Consider the following 19,501-nt stretch of genomic DNA (forward strand, 5'->3'; position numbering starts at 1 on the left):
AAAGTCTGTCATTTCATTAATAGAAATTAATATGCACAAACCTTGTTATTGCAAATGGAGTTTCCCCAACACTTCAATCCAAACACACACTGGCTTAGATAAAAAAAATAAACAAGTTTATTAACTACAAAAGATAGATTTTATGTGATTACAAGTAATGAGGCATTAAAGTCAGACTTTGGTTACAAGAAAATAAAGGTAAAACACAACACAAACGTAAGAGTGAATTCAAAGCTACAGATTTCTGTCACCACATGTTTTAGCAGTTTTACTGGCTGAATCTTTCAGCCAGGATCACTCCCCGGTCCAGTGATGCTGCTTTTGTCTTTCAAGCATTGTTGATGCCTTGAGTAGAGATGAAGGGAGAGAGGTAATCTGAGGAGTTTGTTCTCCTTTCTTATAACATTTCTCTTCTTTGAGAATCATCTTCAGCTGTGCTTCAGGCAACAGCAAGTTTGTGAGACAGGAACTTCCAGCTGTTTCTTTGCCAACATGTAAATTTATCGCTCACACCCTTTTTCTTTCCTGCTAAAGAATGGCCACTTAACCTGGTGATAGTCCATTTGATTTTGATTAACACCCAGCTGAGGTGTTAGTTTGCCTTTTGTCCCTAAGGAACTGTTTTGTGCCTGCTTTTCTAAACTTTGAACATGTCTTATACAGTAGAATTTAATAACTTTACATACTATGTTGCCACACACATTTTACCAGGACAGTAATGTTCAGCAGATTGAGTTTTCAAATGATACCTCACAAGGCATACTTTGTACCAAATTTATCATAGTCTTGTGGAAAGGGTAAACATAGGGATACAGACCATCACAAGGCTCTGTCACTTTCACAGTCCTTGTGATCAACTAAGCTAAAGGGCTGCACAGACAAGTGGTGCTTGCCTCACCAACAGGAGTGGGGGAAAGTTAGGCCATGATCCTGTCTACCTATGCTGGCCAACTATGGAGGACACTGTACGCTTTACCACCTTCTGGGGTGATGCAGCAGATGCGCCCCTCCCAACTAAGGTGGTATGAGGCTATACCATACAGAAGCCAGTGCTTTAAAAGCATGGTAGCACCTGCTTTCTACTATTATTATTAATATTTATATTGTGGCAGCAGCTACAGGCCAGCCAGATCATGGATGTCACAATTCAGGGCAACTGTACCTGTATTCCTCTTCCGTGGTCCAGAAAGGGCACCCACTCTTAGGCTCATCAGCCATCATCGGTTTTGGATGAAGACATGCATCTCTTTCTTCCTCCTGATCGGAGTGATTCCAGGCTGCACAGTTCCGTGCCTACACTGTGAATTCCCCAGCAAGTCAGAATGCTTCAGCAGGCCTGCTTTGCCTTCTCCTCAGAGGCTATAACCAGCATAATTACACATAGTTAAGTTACTACACAGCTCTTTCTAAACAAGAACATTTATTCTTAAGGTAAAAGCATTAAAGAGAAAACATATTAAAAACAATAAAAGAACATACACACATGCTAATGAGCTTACCAGAGATCATCCCAACTCCAGCATGGGCTCTCGCAGGTGGACAGTTCTTTTAACCCCCCACTGTTTTTTCTGTGGTTACAAGTTTAGAACATGTTTTCCTCACAACAAGAATACCCCATGAATAGGTCAAGTCCTTCCAACACTTCCCAGGAACGATTGGGGCCTCCCTTGGACGGAAGATTCTGTCCATTTGCTGGATCAGAAAGTAGGTCTTGAGTCAGTGTAAACTCAGGCTATTTATCCAAAAGTCCTTTCTGCCTGTGTTGGTCTCTAGAAAATCCAGTGAATGTGAGCCTCTCCTGGTGGTGGTACTTCTTGGAAGTTGTTACAGCCTGAGTGAATTTGCCTAATTCCCTCCCTGCCCACTTCTTAGTTTCTGGAGGGTGGTGGTTTCCCCACTCCATGGAAATACTTGCAATCTCTGGCCCACAATGATGCATAAACTTAAGATCCCCCAAAGAGATATTGCAGGAAAAGGCCATATCTGTCACAATGGAGACATTGTGCCAGGCTCTGTACAATCATATAGCAAACAGTAATTCCTGTCCTGAAGAACATACCCCCAGCTAGAGTCTCTCACAATTTTAAAAAAATGTCTCAGTAGTACTGCAGGACTTCTCTAAGTTTTAAATCAGGGATATTTATTGGGATCATATAGTGACTTGGAAAAATTCCACTGTAAATCTCTTCTTCTTCCACTATTGGATTCTAAACCCCATAAGAGCAAGAACTTTTTGGTGGTGACAATAAAGAGCACAGACATAGACACAATGGCCTATAAAAAGGTTATGCAATTTATATGCTCCCTCAATCCTGGGGCTTACCAGGGGCCAGCCTGGCCCGTGCATAAATTAGCACACCTGCATGTATGCTGTAATTTATGGCTGGCTAGCCACATACCCAAGCGACTAGTGCAGCAGCCAAGGATCCTCAAGATGTAGGAATGCCTGGCCATATCCCCTTTCTCCTAGTCTCATATCCTGCTTTGGGGGCTGGGAGGGAATTTGATACAGGAGTTACTGTAGCAAATCTGCAGTACCCAATTTTTTCCCTATGCATGGGGCATTCTCAGGGTTGAGATCTGTTACGTTTCCGGTTGCTTTGCCTGGAGCAGCTGAAATGGAGCAGATCCGATTCAATAAGTGATCGAGTGGACAAACCTCTAATCTTTATAACTCTTCTTTCTCTCACAAAGAGTTAAAGAGAGAGGAACTGTGATAACCATTATATATCAGTGCAGGGGTCAGCACCACCATGTTGCACGACCTGAGACCTAATACAGTTGATGCTCTGAGATTGTGTGATCCCCTTACTAGGTTCCTGATAGATACTATATATAAAAAAAAGTACTGAATCGTCATTCTTGAGAATTTCACTAAAGGATTTCTGGCAACACAATAGGAAGAAGGTTTTAAAAAAAATGAAAACTCCCTCTGTTTCCATCAGTTTGATATGGGGGGGGGGGGGGGGGAAATCCCACATGCATTGCTCTGATCCACCAAATGGCTTTAGAAAAACACCAATACAGCTAGCTCAGATATACTCTTTAGTTGCATTGCTTTACTGCTATATTTTTTTCTTCTAGGAGTACCATAGTCCTTGTCCTCCTGGTGTTCTGCATATGCTTCCTAGTGGCTTGTATTATGTACCTACATGTCACACGAGTACAAGTAAGTGATTTGAGTCTTCGTGATACCTCTTCCTTCAGGAGTTTTATTTGGTGGTAGTTATTTGGAACCTGGTAACACCTATGTGCACTTCATAGCATGATGTAATCTGTGTATTTTTCTAACCTGCCTAATCTGTAGCAAAGCAATGCATTTGAAACTCCAAACTGAACCAACAAATCTGGGACAGGCTCACTTTAAAGGTGTCTCTTTCCCTCTGCTAGACATGTTTTTGAGCAGGTTTTCAAAATGGTAATAAAGCAGAAGGACATTCTGCAACCTGTAGAAGGAGAAAATCAGGGTAGGGATCTGCAGAGACTAATTTTTCTGATGAAAGTCCTCATTGGATTAGTCTTTATTTGGTATTCTATTCTCAGATAAAGAGCAGGAGAAAATACCCACACAATTAATCAGTTCTGCTGATTAGTACACAATTGTTTTAAATTAAGAAAAATGCCCTTTGGTTAGAGGAGAGGAATTGTTTTCTTGGAAACATAAATAGTTTAATTAGCAGAGTAACTGGTAAAAAGCAAATCTTTATTTACAAACATATACAATTATTTGGGAGTAATTTTGTTAGTCTCTCTTATTTCAAAAAGGCACAGTAGTTCATACTCATGCAGTTTGTAAGAAATCGTTCCCATTATTAAGGTCCTTTGAGGCTAATGTAAACTTAAGGTACGCTCCTGCTGTTGTTAAAGTCAATGACAACCCCTATAAAGGTGTTAATCACTTCACTGGATTGAACCCTATATCTGAAAACAGAGAGAGAGAAAATTCCATATGTAACATCAGCAATTGTCTAGAGAAGCAGCTAAGCCTTGTTTGTGGAGTGTGGGACTGGGAGCCAGGAACTCCTGTATTCTAATCCTGGCTCTGGCGCACTCTCTTGCTGTATGACATTGGACAGGTCACTCAACTTCTCTGTGCCTCAGTTTCTCACATATAAAATGGAAAAAATAATAATACAGGTATTTACCAACCTTCTTAGGGAATCTGGGGTGATTAATTAATTAATGACTATACAGTGGTCCTGAAAATAAATGTAAATAAAGGCAATGACATGCAAAAACCTATGTTAATATAGCGGTTGCAATATTAAAATAATAAGAAAAAGGCAGGAAATGCAAAAGTTTAAGTGTAACTTTAACTCGACCAAGTCTTACATGTATTACTTATACTTAGTTTTTCTAGTTAAATTTGTTGCTTATTTAATTACGCTTCATACTGTATGTAAACCATAAAATGTACAGGATATACAATGTGGCAAGATTGCGGTTGGAACCTTTTGTTACTTGTTTGTCATTTTAACTATGCAACGTTATCACTGTACTAACAGAATATCCTGCATTTCATTATTGCTGTTATTGCTTTTGTGAAGAACAAGGAAATTATCCTTGAATTACTTCCACTGCAAACTGCATCATTCACTGTACAATGAAAAAATGTTTCCTGTCATACGATGGGATTATAGTTATCCTTTGTTGTGTTAGGTACTGAATCACATCACCTGTGTAAGACGCATATTGGACTTTGTTCCTGGCTATGAGTTCTGTCCCCTGCTGCACTTGGTAGTATTTGTCACAATGCTGACCCTTTCCCCTTATCATGACACAGTAGATTTTCAGCAGTTGATTCTCATAGTGAACAATGTGTGAAGATACTGTGTGCAGACCAAGTTTACTGCTGTAGGAAAGATTTGTTCCACAATATTATCATTGTTTTATTAATGTTATATCCCAGATGTTCCATCATATTTGAATGATATTGACAGATGATCAAATTGATTCTTGGCGTAACTTTATTGCACTCACTAGGGATCAGTTTATCCCATTCTGTTTTAAACATGTTGTTTATAGCAATCTACTGTTGATATTACAATAATGGTTTCTCTTGTTACATCCATGTGAGTATTATCCCTTGGTCCACATCGAAGCCAGGATGTATTTCAAGATCACGTAATACACATTGAGTTTTGCTTTCCTCTATTGGTGTAATTAATTAGCCACAGAATTGGTATTCCTATGTTTTTTGCAATACAAATGAGTACAGTTCACCTGCAATCACTGACCATACATTCTGTCACTGCCATGCATAGGGATGACATAAACCCAGTGAGTCCATGTTTCCACATGTGAAAGGGGGAGCAGGAGTTCCAGTGCATGATACCTTTTCCTACAGAAGCCCCTTTGTGGTACTCTGCAGTGAGGTGTATATGGTATTTTCTCTGTTCCTCATGCAGTTCAGAGGATACCATGTGTAAGCCAATTGAATTGGGAAGACTCATTAATCTCTAGTTGGCCTAGCCACCATTAGAGGGAGAAGCATCCCCAGCTTCAGAATCTACCGAATTCAATTCCCAGTACAGGCCAGTATTTGTAACCTCTGGGTGAATCGTCGGCAGCTGGGATCGAACATGGGACAGCTGAATCTTTAATAGATTGCCCTCTATTGCCTGAGCCAAAAAGATGCACCTCTCTTAGCCAAAGCTGTAGTAGGCTCATTAACCTTAGTTGGCCTAGCCACCACTAGAGGGGGCAGAGTGCCATACCAACCAAGCATGACTTACATATATTTACCAGCAGGCATACAAAAATTGGTTCTCCCTCATCGTCACTGGCCTAAGCCAAATCCAGCCCAGATGGGGCTAAGCACCTTCCTTGTCTTAGAAGCACACTGATGTTCCCCCACTGAAACTCTTTTGTCTTCTAGGTCCTGGTCCTGCTCCCATTCAAGTCATTGGGGGTTGACTTGAATGGTGCAGGATCAAGCCCCAAGCTATAGCAAATGTGCCACTCATTTGCAAGCCAAGGGGATAAGGAAGCAAGCAGCTCCCCATGGGACCAAAGTAGATCAGTATAACTCAACCCAGCACGAGTGCACATTCCAGGCAAACTGCTATCCTCCCTTTCCCACTTTCTACCCAAGAGCTTCATTTATATTGAGGGCAAGTGCTCAGATACTCAGATGAACATGAATGATGAGAAAGGGATGCTCAAGACTTAACCATCTTTGCTCCATACTGCTTTTCCTAGTCTGACAAATTAGATTACTTTTTTAAATATGGGCTCTACTAATTAAAACTCAACTGGCATTCACTGTTACTGAACTATCACTACAAAATTCTGTGCGGTATGTATGGTCTGTTATCTTGGGTTGCTGTCTACAATTGACAGTTTCCAAACCATACAGTTATAATGTTTGTTTGTTTGTTTTCGTTTCTTCACATGTACAGAATAGAATGCTAATTTGAGCATTCTAATTTGTTGTATTTATCGTGAACAGAAATCCTATTAAAAATAAAATAAAAGCCAGTTTTAATTATAGTGAGAAATAACTTACAAATCTGTTTTCTTTTTGTTACAGAAAACATGACTGTCCTTAAAATATTTGTGCACATTTCTTATTTTATTATTAAAATTTGGAATTTACAGCACAGGCAGAATTCACATATCTATTCCCTATTTTATTTGACATCCTATCCTTGTAAACAATAACATACAAAATTTTTACATTATTTGGATTTAAAATATCCTTATTTTACAATCTTTTTTTTTTCTCCTGCAGTGTTTTCCAGGGTGCCTGACAATACAGATTCGTACCATTTTATGTATTTTTATTGTGATCTTAATTTACTCTGTGGCTCAAGGGTGCGTGGTGAGTATACAACTATAAGCCAAATATATAAAGTTTAACATTAAGTTTAAGAACAATCTGTTATAGATCGCATTTAGTCTCCCACCTCATTCCATTTTCTTTCTCTCTCATGCACAAAATATGTAAATATATTAATAAAGTATCTGTAGCAACGGGGTGTGATTTAAAGGCTATATTAGTTATGAGTAGTGGAAGCCACTAGTAAGCTATACAATTCATTCCAAATTAGTGCTGAAATAAATCTTCATATCAAACCACACCATCATATGTTCTGCATATGTCACATACTTTACAGAAGAATTATGTTTGAAATGTTCAGTATTGGACCAGGGACCAGCTGAACATCTGATATTTTGTGACTTGTCAGGGAATCCACACTTTCAAATGGAATAACACATTTATTTCTATACCTGATAGATCATGAGAGATCAGATCTTGAAATCACGACAGTATTCTGTAATGAAAGGAGGTATATAAATATATTAGTCATAATGTCCATCTATCTCTTAGGCCTGTGTAATTGCTCTGGCATAGAGTTATAGGTGTTCAGCATTTCTGAAAATCAGGCCACTTTTTTAAGTGCTTAGGATCCCAGGTTTGAAAATGTGGACACAAATATATATAAAAAGCAAGAGAAATAACCTGATCCAGATCCCACTGAAGCCAAAGAGAGTCTTTCCATTAACGTAATTAGGCTTTGAATATATTGCAAGATGGCTGATGCTGTCTGTTAAACGTGGTGTGTCACAATATGGCATTCTAGAACTAAAAGCCAAGCTAGAGAAGCAGAGTGGTGCAGCAGAGGCTAGAAGCTCTGTTTTTCTAAATTCTTTTCCTGGCTCCTCAATTGAATTGATGTCTGACCTTGGGCAAGTCACATGACTTCTCTGTGGCTCAGTTTCCTAACCTCTAAAATTGACATAGTAATATCTACCTATCCACTTCACAGAAGTGTTGTGAGGGTTGATTACCTACTGTTTATAAAACATTTAAAGATGTAAAGTGCCAAGTATTATGGAGACCTTTTATGGCTAAAAAAAAAGATTCAACTCCTCACAGGCATCCCCCCTCCCCAAGAGGTATTTAGATATCTGCAGGGAAATTAGGTATTTGAATTACCTAAACCACTACTTTCACATCCTGCTATTTGGCTACTCCCTAAAGTAGAGTAAAAATTGCAAGTAACACAGACTTTCTCGCTGAAATTCCAGTGCTGTTCCAAGAAGTGCCGCCAGGAATTTAATCCCATCCTGTTGTAAGAATATCTACTTGTATGTATCTGTAATCGTTTCTGAAGCAGCTTTTACACACCACCTTACATCTTCAAAGTGTTTAATAAAAGCCTCCCTTCTCCGTCCTCTGTGAAATAAATATTACCCCTGTTTTGCACATAAGGAAAGTGAGCTACAGAGATTGTGATGTCCAGGGCCACAGAGCAAGTCAATGGAAGAGTGGGGGCTAAAACTCAAAAGTTCCTGACCTCTCCAATCTTCAGTTTCTTTCACTACACCATGCTGCATCTCATATCTATAGTTTTACACTTCAGTGTAGCAATAACTTGTAACCTTTCAAATGTTATGGGGAGCTGTTTAATCAGTAGAATAAGTTCCTGCAAAAACCCTTCCAGAATTGTTCACGATCAGATAAATGTTGAGGTTTCACCTTAGTTAGTTACAGAGCAGATGGTGTTTTCCTGGATGAGCTGCGTTTCATTTACAAAGCCCTTGTATGTTTCTAAGTTTTGAAATGTTGGCTGCTGTGTGGTGCAAGTGACATTTTTAAGTAAGCTGTTGAACAAAATTGTGTTCAATTAATTTTTTGCTTCCCTCTTTCTGATTTTGTATCACAATATTAGCTATTAAGTATTTATCTCGTAGTCTCATCTTCTTAAATGATTGTAACTGCCTATAAAATGTACTGCGTCATCACCTTTCAGACTGTCACTGATTTTATGGCACACTATAAAATTTCATTATCGGTGGTTAATACTTTTTTAGAAGACTAATAATAGATTTCAGAATAGAAGGAGAGTACAGATAGAGCTTATCTGTAGGTGCCTACTAACACTGATGTCCTCCTGGACCCACATTACCACCACACTCTCCCATTTAATGTTAACTCCAGTCCTCCCCAATGGTGTAAGATAAAAAGCTGATGTGTGATTATAATAACAAAAATGTTGGGACAAGATCATGCATTTGGGATTCCTCACTTTCCGGGCTGTTGGAATTGGGATGTGTCACTGACATCGTCTTTGGAAGAATTTGATCATACTTCCTCCCAGCTGGAGGATGAGTGCCAAACTAATGGTGGTTAGACTAGAGAGAAAAGGGAGATAGGATCCCTAGCCTTAATTATCTGTGGATCTCTGCTTTTCTTGCTTATCTATATCTGGCTTATTTAAATCTGTTATGGTTATTGATGTAATTCACGTTTAGCTCCATAGATGAAAGAGAATAATTATATACCTCTTATCTTTCATCAGAGATTTAAATATTGTTTTACGTCTGTGACTTGATTTTTTTTTTAAATTGTTAGAGTTTAGTCAGTGTGTGTATAATCAACATGCTTCTTCCTCTGATGTGTGTGAGAACTATTCTAGCAAAGCTCACCACTTATATGGGTATTAAAATACTTTTAAATATTAATAAATAGATATTTTCTTGGGTCCTTTCGTTGCTTGAGCACTGAAAATGGAGAGGTTTTTTTTAACTATGTTCAAACTCTAATTCTCCACCTTTGCTGCCATCTAGTGGATTGGGAGCATGATTCCTGCCTCAAGTAGAGGTGGAAATGTGCTAGGAGAGGAAGAATAATCTTGTTGTTAAGAGGCAAGTCTAGGAGTGGGAAATATGAGATCTGTTTCTGGCTTGAGAATCTGATTGAGAGAAGAGGGCTATAAGCAGGCCCAAGAGCTACTGAACTTCTGATGGAGTGTTTCATTTTAAACCCTGCTGTTTTCCGCAGGTTGGATGCATGCCTTGGGTATGGAGTACAAATTCCAGCAGTTCCATTGTTATCATTTCTCCCGGTGGAATGAATAAAACAATGAATGAACTTCCATGTGATACAGCCCATTATGCTTTCCTTTCCTGCGTTGTGGGGACTCTTACCTTGGCAATATTTCTACGTGTCTCTTCCTTGCCAAAAATGATCCTCCTGCTTTTTGTTACTATTTTGTACATAGTTGTTCTGGAACTCAGCGGATACAGAAAAGCAGTAGGGTAAGTACACTGTAAAGTTAAGGAAAGTAGTAGCATTATGGATGGTCCAAAACATTGCCGACTCCGTTTTACTACTGTTGTTCTAAAACACTGCAGTACTGTGTAAGGGCAGGTCTTCACTACGGGGGGGTCAATTTAAGATACGCAAATTCAGCTACGCGAATAGCGTAGCTGAATTCGACCTATCGGAGCCGACTTACCCGCTGTGAGGACGGCGGCAAAATCGACCTCCGCGGCTCCCCGTCGACGGTGCTTACTCCCAGGCTGGTGGAGTAAGAGCGTCGATTCGGGGATCGATTGTCGCGTCCCGACGAGACGTGATAATTCGATCCCCGAGAGATCGATTTCTACCCGCCAATTCAGGCGGGTAGTGTCGACCTAGCCTAAGAGACAGATACTGAGAGATGCTCAACTCCCAGTACCTTGCAGGATCTGGCTATTGTGGTAATATTCATGAGTGGAGCATTTGCTTTTGTGAACTAACAGCTATGGCCTGGTTCCCCATTGCGTTACTCCAGTTTTACACTGGTGTAACAGAGTTGATTTCATTGGAGTCACACTCACTGGTTTAAAAATGGTGTTAACAGAGCAGTGAATTTATGTGTAATTGAAATGCTGAAATAATGTTAAACAAAGCTACACACATGTACATGGTGCATATTAGTACATGGTACATATTATCTACATTTATGCTTTTGATGGGTAAGACCTTGAAGCAATTGGGCACACTTTGTTTTGGGGCATGGTGCAGGGATCATACAGCAGTGGCAGCCTGTGCACTGACAGTATTTGCATGAGAGGGCCTGCATTTTGAGAAGGGGCTAGTGGTTTGGGGTGCCTCCATTTCTGTGTGCCTAAATTTAAAGGATCCTGATTTTCAAAGGATGAATACTCAGCACTTTGACAATCATACCCTTTCAGTGTGTTTCAAGTGTGGCACCCCAAATCACTAGTCACTTTTGAGAATTTAGACCAAGGTTTTTTGCTTTAAAAGATCTGTATTAACTTATGCTTGCTTTCTTCTTTTTTTAAAGGGGTGGCTCCTTTTATATGCGTGGCTATGAACCTATATTAGCCATTTTGCTGTTTTCTTGTGCTTTGGCACTTCATTCCAGGCAGGTGGACTTGAAGTTACGTCTGGACTACCTCTGGGCGGTGCAGGCAAGGCACTTATTTTTCTTTCCAAAACACACACACAAAATGTTGTCTAATTGTTTTGTATGCTGTCCATTAATATTTCACGCATTGGCTAGGCAAAACAAAACTCCATATTTGTTGTGGCTCACCAGCAAAGGAGTCCCTTATTTTCTTTCCACATGCAACTTCACAATATTTTTCCTCCAAGAACTGAATCTTGTGGGCGTTAATGTCTTACAATAATACATCAAAATTAGAGTAACTTTATCTATATTGGGAATTTCATATTAAGGAATGTAATCAACTAAACAGTGTTATAGAATTGTTATAGAGAAGATAGATCAAAAGCTTCTGCTCACCTCGTCTCATGCCACAACGGGGCCCGGGCGGAGCCATTCAATTACAATAAACAGTGGCAAATTCAAAACTGATAAAAGGAAATACTTTTTCACACAATGTGTAATTAAACTGCAGAACTTATTGCCACAGGAAGTTGTTGAGACCAAGAACTTGGCAAGATTCAAAGGGTTTGGACATTTACATAGAAAACAGGAATATCCAGAACTATCATAATTAAAAAATGAAAGGGATATTAAACCTTGTGCATAAGTCAATCTCTATACAAGGTCAGGATGAGTCCTGATGTGGGAGCAGAATATCCCACATCTGCTTACTGCAGGGTTCTTGCACCTTCCTCTGAAGCATCTGGTGATGACTACTGTCAGAGAGAGGATACTGGACTAGGTGGACATTGGGTCTGTTCCAGAATGAGAATTCCAATGTTCCTATATATCCTGGTGGCCAAATTCTGTGCTGACCTGTACCCCATTGAATGCAGTGGCAATGGGATTGCACCAGGTATAAATTATCACCGCATTTGGTCTACTGTGTATGGACAAAATTGTAATGTATGGGACATGTGCTGTAAATAACTGGAATAATTGGGTAGCAATTGGCCCCATAGAGGCTGGTGCATAGTAGTGGTTTGTGGGAGGAACCTTCTGAGCCGTAACTATGTGGATCCATTGGCTTTAATGCTTTGTACCGCAGTAGTCAGTATTCCAGCCAGGAGGTGGAGTAGCAACTGTGGAGGGGATGCTTTGCAGCTCCAAAGCTTGCCTGAGAATCAGAGGTGAATTCCATCCTTCCAAACCCTTGCTAAATACTCTCCACAAAACTCAGTTTTTCATGCCTGGCTTGGAGAAGAAAATTGTGCATCCCTAAGGAATATGATCCTTAAAACTTAAAAGGCCTTACTTTTATAATTTTACAAACTCAAATGTTAGAAGAAACAGGAGTTTCATGTGCTTCCCTGATGTTGGGGGCATATCCCCAGAAGCCCACGGTCCGCAGGGACCATTCCAGAAGCTGAACTTTGCTGGAGATAGCGGCACCCTGGCCAGAATCACCCCCTGAGCTTGGGTGGGCAGCCTCAGAGCCACTATGGGGACTCATTGTGCCCAGAGGTGGTGCTGACTCCACTGGCTGTAGTACCCCAAACTTTTATTTGGATATCTTCTTATAAGTGTTTTGCAAAGTGGTGTATTCTGTAGCCTCCTATTACATTCAAAGTGGCAAAGAAATCACAAATAATGACAAATGAAGTGGGGTGGTAATGACAAAACTCTACACCAGTGGAGATTCATTACAACCAAAATATACTTTACACTGTCTTTCACACGTCACTTAGCTCTATCCAGGCTCGCCATCGGGCTGATCCTGTAGAACAGGGGTCGGCAACCTTTCAGAAGTGGTGTGCCGAGTCTTCATTTATTCACTCTAATTTAAGGTTTCGCATGCCAGTAATACATTTTAACGTTTTTAGGTCTCTTTCTATAAGTCTATAATATATAACTAAACTATTGTTGTATGTAAAGTAAATAAGGTTTTCAAAATGTTTAAGAAGCTTCATTTAAAATTAAATTAAAAGAGCCCCCCGGACCGGTGGCCAGAACCCAGGCAGTGTGAGTGCCACTGAAAATCAGCTCACGTGCCGCCTTCGGCACACATGCCATAGGTTGCCTACCTCTGCTGTAGAACCTTACCTGCACGAGTAGCCCCATTTGTGACACTGCAGTGTGAAGGATTTTCTTTTTGTTCAATGTTTTGTTCATTTACATTTGTACCAATAATTAATGCTGCTCCTACTGATTGCCCAATGATTTATAAACCACATCCTGCCTACCCCATGCTGCATGGCAATCTAGTCCTAATAAAATCATGTTTTAAACATCACAGAGGCGTCCAGAGAGCAGCACCACTGTTAATAAGGATATAAAGATGAATCAATTAGTTACTTACAATCTTTCTACTATCTGAAGGCTGGTTTAAAATGTAGATATTTCCTGTTAGCATTTTGGATGGATTTTAAATATTCAGAATAATATTAGGTCAAAACTCAGAGTGTTTATTACTTATTTGTTTGTATAGGGTATATGTCTTACACGTTTCTACAGTGCCCATCTCTGTAATATCTCAGCCTGATTTTCATCATAGCCCCTAATAATTTATAGAGTTAACGGATGATACAGCGTATGGCAGAGATTGTGTATGTCACCTTATAAGATGGCTGTCTACCACTGATTAATATGTATAGGGGTTTATACTCCATGAAAAATCCATCAATACAAGTCTGGCCCAAATCCTGAAAAATGTAGAGTATCCACAGCTCTAATTGACTTTGATGGGAGTGACAGGTGCTAAGGATTTGGTCCCTGTTTTTCTCTGTTTCCTAATTGACCTATTATATCATGCAACTTCCATAGGCAGCACACTTAAATTAAATACATGAGTCTTAAAGATAGAAAATGGTGTTCTAGGAAAATGGTGACCCAGGGACAGTGGGTTTTTTTTTGAAGTATTTAGGCTCTTAAAGATATAGGTAGACATCTAGTGGGATTTTCAAAAGTGCCTAGGCACCTAACTCGCATTGGAAGTTGAAATGAGGTGTCTAGGCTCCAGCGGACGTTAGGTACCTCAGCACTAATGGAAAGTCAGGTGCCTAGGCACTTCTGAGAATTACACTAGGTGCCTATCTGCATCTTTAGGTGCCTAAATACCTTTACAAATCTGACCCCAAATGAAAAGCTTGTGTTTTTTTTTCCTTCACTGAGGGTTCAGTTCTGCTCTCTTAAAGCAAAACTCACATGAAATTCCAATTTCTTTCATACATTTGAGTTTGGTGAAAGACTGGGGTGAGGGGAGGTGTCAAAGCTGAATTTAAATTCAATGTGTGCACAAAGAACCAGGAAACACAGTCTGAGACATGTAAGAAATTCTCGCCATAGACCACATGTGCCAAGACCTGCTGAATAGCCACCGCTCCTAAAACTTCTGCTACTGCAAATGTACATGACTTAAGCCAGTTTCGCTCAGAGAAGAGTGTTACTGAAATAACTGAGAAACAGAATATTGTTTAATAACATTTTAATGTTCACTAAGAGAAACAACTAAGTAAAGTATCACATGGTAAGATTCTTCTTCAGTAATTCCCAATAAATATAGGTAATCATTAGAGCTAGGTAAAAATTGACAACATGAGCTAAGAAAGGAGCAATATGATAATTCTCTAACCCCATTAACACAATGGCTGTCTCAGATCTCTTAGCTCCAATTGTGACACCAAAAAGAGTTTTGTTTGAGGAAACCAAATTTTGGGCGTGTAGCCAAAATTAAGTAAATCAACAAAATTTGTTTTAGGCAGAAGTGAAGGTAGTTTACAAAGGTTAAGGTTATGTAACCAAGGAACAGAAATATTACAATAATAATAACAATTAATAATATGCCAAATCATGTGTATGAACAAACTTTGTGATTGCTACAAACAGTTAAAATATTTGTGTACGTATTTTCTGTTCACACTTGCGATTAATCAGCATAGAGCTGGTAAAAAAAAATGTATTTTTGTTTCTGACAAAAACCTTAAAGTAAACCAAAAACCAAAGAAGTTCTTACAAAAATTTTCATTTTCTCAAAAAGCCATTTTTATCCAAAAAAAAAAAAGTTTTGATATAGTTTTCAAACAGCTCATGTGTTTTATATGACTAATCATATGTGTGAATTGCAAATATTCACATGAGTACTTTAACAGTATGTGCAATCACAAAGTTTGCTTGTACAAAAGATTCAACAAACTGTTACGAATAATGAACAAATTAAAATGTCAAGAACCTGAAAAAAAGGTTAATCTTACCAGATAAATTATTCATTGTGAATTGTTTGCCCACTTCTGACAATTACCTGTTTTTCTGGGAAAGAAAATAAGGATAATCTTACTGTATGATTGTTTCTTTAGTTGAATTATTTAGGGAATACTAGAATGTCAGCCATTAATAATTTTCTAAGCTAGAATCTCTGTCCTAACTGCAGTTTTGCAGTCTGTAGGCCAGAATTTCAAATTTTTTTTACATACCTAATGCTGAAAACCTGGCCCTGTTTATTCCATGTTCACAAAATTGCTTATTGATATACTGTCTCTTTCTTGTGATTTTAGTGCCCCCTTCAGGTGATATGAATGTATTGGTAAAGGAACCATGGTAGCTCAATTTATTTTTAGCTGTATCACCAGATAGTGAAACTTTGTGTGATAATTTTTACCTAGTTAGTTACCTTACCAAAGCAGATCCTTTCTTGTCTATTAACTAATTGCATAGAATGTTTCAGCTGATCTCTCTAACATAGAGCTTGAGAATTTGTCAGTACTTGTACACATTTTTTACTTGCTAAAGGGAATTTACTCCCTCTCTGCCTTAGCTTTTTGTAGGTCTGGCTGTTATGCAACTATGTAATGCAAAGCTATAAGTCTACCCAGGTATCATGTTGACATTAGAAAACATGACATCAGAGAACTGTTTACTTTTATCAGAGGAAAAAAAGTCCTAATTTACAATATTGCAATTTTGAATTTTCAAAATGATACCAAAATGCCAGTAAATGCTATAACTACCAAACTACTGTGGTCCATATGACAGTTAGTTTTCTTGTTGCTATTCCTATTGAGTTCCCGTCTCGTGCTTTTTCTCAATAATCTACTTTGTTCTTATATAAACAGCATGCTGTCAGCTATCCTGAACTAACCAAAAGAAACAGAGGGCACACAGCGCAATGCTTGGATAATATTCAGGCGTTGAACTATATGGATACATTCAGTCCCTGAATGTAAATATCATCCCCTATGAATATGGGTCTATTCCTCCTACTGCAGACCTCACAACATTTTTTCTTCTTTGTCAGCCTCTGTCTGGGCAGGGAAAGGGCCCAGCCAGATCTTCTCATCTCAGCTACATGGAGGGAGGGCAGCAGGAGTCTTTGCTATCCTCTTCAGGAGGCCCGAGGAGTGGAGCTAGAGTCATAGCATTCATGTCCATCCCTCTGAAGGATAATGGGGTCCATAAGGGAAACAGTGACTGCCTCACTCCCCTCACCTTAGATACCTGAGGAGGGGAGTACTGGAGTTCTCTCTGCTGATGAAAATCAAAGGAAGTCTTTCCTCACCTCACTTTGAGACCTGGGATATCTTCATTCCTTAGCGCCTGGTAGGAAGTCTGCAGTTGCCACTGAGGCAAGGAGATCTTCTCTCTCCTCACTGGTGACTTCCATGGAGATGAAGATGAGCGCTGCCTTAAGAGGTATGGGGAGGAAGGATCTCCAGAGCCTAGCAGCAGCAGAATTTTTAGTCCTCTTCCCTAACAGGGCATAATGAGAGGGGAGCACCTGTGGAATTCTTTACTCCCCTTTCCCCTGAGACTTGGGGAAGGTTCTGTTCCCCACACCCACTATCTGGTGGGGAGGAGAGGAGAGTGCATGAGCTGAAACACTACCTTCTGCTTGGGCCCAACACAGGCAGAACTCAGAGTGCATGACCAGCATGCTCCAAGCTCTGCTATCTATCTTAGGGTTTTATACTGCTGTCATTACCCTAGTATCTGAGTCCTTCCATGTAAAATCAACAGCAATAGCAAAGTCTCTAGTGGACTTCATGGGGTCTCTGGCACCCGTCCTTTTTTGGGTCAAAGCTTTACGTAGGATATGGTTTGGGTGTTTTTGTGGAGAGGGATAGAGTTGTAGAATTGGTAGGGCTTTGGAATAGTAGGGGCGGGGTTTATATTATGAGTGTCACTTATATTGGAAACTCTTCCTCGGAGGAATGCTTAGCAGTATTTCCTAAAAATGGTCAGGCTCTGGATTCACCTTATCTCTATCTGGATCCCTAGGACACGGAATGCTTTGTACCCCCTCTCGTGTGCTTCCCTCCAGGATTTTGTGATCTGCATTGTGCCAGATGTTGTGGGGGTTCATAGACTGAAAATCAGTCTTTGATGTAGCTGTGGCTTAATCCATTAATTAGTTTGAAAATTAGGACCAAAGCTTTAAGCTGGCATTAGAAGCTGATGGAGACATTGGCGAGTCTTGACCACAAGCCTGATGTGCCCACTAGGGTGACCAGACGTCCCGATTTTATCGGGACTGTCCCGATATTTACTTGTTTGTCCCATATCCCGACCAATGTTCGGTCGGGACGCAAATTGTCCCGATATTTTGCACTCCGGCACACAGGCGGAGGGGGCTCGCGTCTCCCCGCCCCCAACTCAGCCCCGGCCCCGCCCTGACTCTGCCCCCTCCCTGCACCATTGGATCCCTCCCCAAATCCCCGCCCTGGCCCCGCCTCTTCCCCAAGCACACCGCATTCCTCCCCCTCCCCAGTCCCTCCCAGGCTTGCGCGAATCAGCTGTATGGCGGCGCAAGCGCTGGGAGGGAGGGGGAGAAGCAGGATGCGGCAGCCCACTCAGGGGAGGTGGAGGTGAGTGCGGGGCGGGGTGGGGAGCTGCTGGTGGGTGCTCAGCCCCCACCATTTTTTCCTGTGCTCTGGCGGCTCTTTTTTTCTCCGCCACCAGCTCTTGTTTTTTGGTTTTTTGCTCCGCCGGTTCCCCTTCCTCCCCCCCCCTTCCCAATATTTCATGTCTCTCATCTGGTCACCGTAGTGCCCAATGTGGCTAAGGCATGGAAATGGCAAGTTGCTGCATTCTGTACCAGCTAGAGCCGGTGCATTGTCTTCATATTCAGTGAGTTACAGCAGTCCAGCCTGCAGGTGACAAATGTATGGATCACTGTGGCCAGTTTCTCATTGGGGAGAAAGGGATGAAATTTCATAGCAAACTGGAAGTGAAAGAAGGCAGTTTTGGAAACTAATCCTCCTTTTTCATCCAAGTTTAGTGAATAGTCAAACAAGACCCTGAGGCTTTGCACCACTTTGACTAATGGGGACCGCCTGACTTTGGTGAAAGATGGAGATACCATCTTGGCCAGTGTTGGCTCTTGGAAGTGTCTCCCCTTTGCACCCAGCATTACTTTGGTCTTGCCTGGTGTCCGCTTAAGCAGCTGCTCTTCATCCAAGAACTAATTTCTTGCAGGCATTCTGACATTTTAGTAGTGGTGGTTGAGTGTCCTCCTCTTGGCAGTTAAACCCACTACATATCACTATCTCTCCCAGTGGTAGATATGTAGCTATTGAAGATCAGCAGGAATAGTATGGGTCCCTGCAAGGCCCCGCAGATGGGGACATTTGGAGAGGAGAATACCACCCTAAGTTCTGTTGAAGAGGAGTGGTTGGAGCCATTGTAGTGCTGGGCTATATACTCCTGTTGTGTCATGTAGGTGTGGTAATACCTTGTGGTCCCTACCTTTTTTAGTGCCACTAGAGCGGTCTCTGCTGTGCCCTGGTCTGAACCCTGATTGTGAGGCCTCCAGGATGTTGGCTGATATCACATGTTGATGAAGTTTCATGGTTAGTACTTGCTCAATTATTTTGCCCAGCAGTCGAAGCTTGGCCTAAAACTGGACAAATCAGAGTTAGAGGAATGCTAATCATGCACTCCTGCCCAGGGCCGGCTCCAGGCACCAGCCTACCAAGCACGTGCTTGGGGCGGCACCTGGAGAGGGGCGGCGCTCTGGCTGGTTGTGGAGAGCGGGGCCGCGGCCGGGCTCTCCGCCCTCCTCCCAGCGCTCCGGCCGGTCAGGGAGAGCGGAGCCCTGGCCGGGCTCTCCGCCCTCCTTCCGGCGCTCCGGCCGGTTGGGGAGAGCGGAGCCCCGGCCGGGCTCTCCGCCCTCCTCCCAGCGCTCCGGCCGGTCGGGGAGAGCGGGGCCACGGCTGGGCTCGCCGCCCTCCTCTGCCGCGCTCCCCGCCGGGGGGCCGGGGGCGGCGGGACGCTTTTTTGCCTAGGGCGGCAAAAAAGCCAGAGCCGGCCCTGCTCATGCCTCAGATGGCCAAACAAATAGTGATTGAATAGCATTACTATCCATGCAGTGCTTCAAATTTTCT

At 41.3% G+C, this 19,501-nt stretch overlaps 1 protein-coding gene across 2 annotated transcripts in view; it reads left to right on the plus strand.

The window, feature by feature from the left end:
• ADCY1 (adenylate cyclase 1) overlaps positions 1-19,501 on the plus strand; it is a 216,570-nt gene that overhangs the window by 176,568 nt on the left and 20,501 nt on the right. For both annotated transcript variants that reach the window (XR_006172716.2, XM_005300390.5), the window contains exons 11-14: positions 3,085-3,169; positions 6,734-6,823; positions 9,791-10,047; positions 11,082-11,208. Coding sequence is in view for 1 of the 2 variants with exons in the window: in XM_005300390.5 (XP_005300447.2) it covers positions 3,085-3,169; positions 6,734-6,823; positions 9,791-10,047; positions 11,082-11,208 (559 nt within the window). In the remaining variant the exon portion in view is untranslated. The remainder of the gene's footprint in view (positions 1-3,084; positions 3,170-6,733; positions 6,824-9,790; positions 10,048-11,081; positions 11,209-19,501) is intronic.

This window comes from Chrysemys picta, chromosome 2 (assembly GCF_011386835.1).
Source record: "Chrysemys picta bellii isolate R12L10 chromosome 2, ASM1138683v2, whole genome shotgun sequence".
Classification (NCBI taxonomy): domain Eukaryota; kingdom Metazoa; phylum Chordata; order Testudines; family Emydidae; genus Chrysemys; species Chrysemys picta.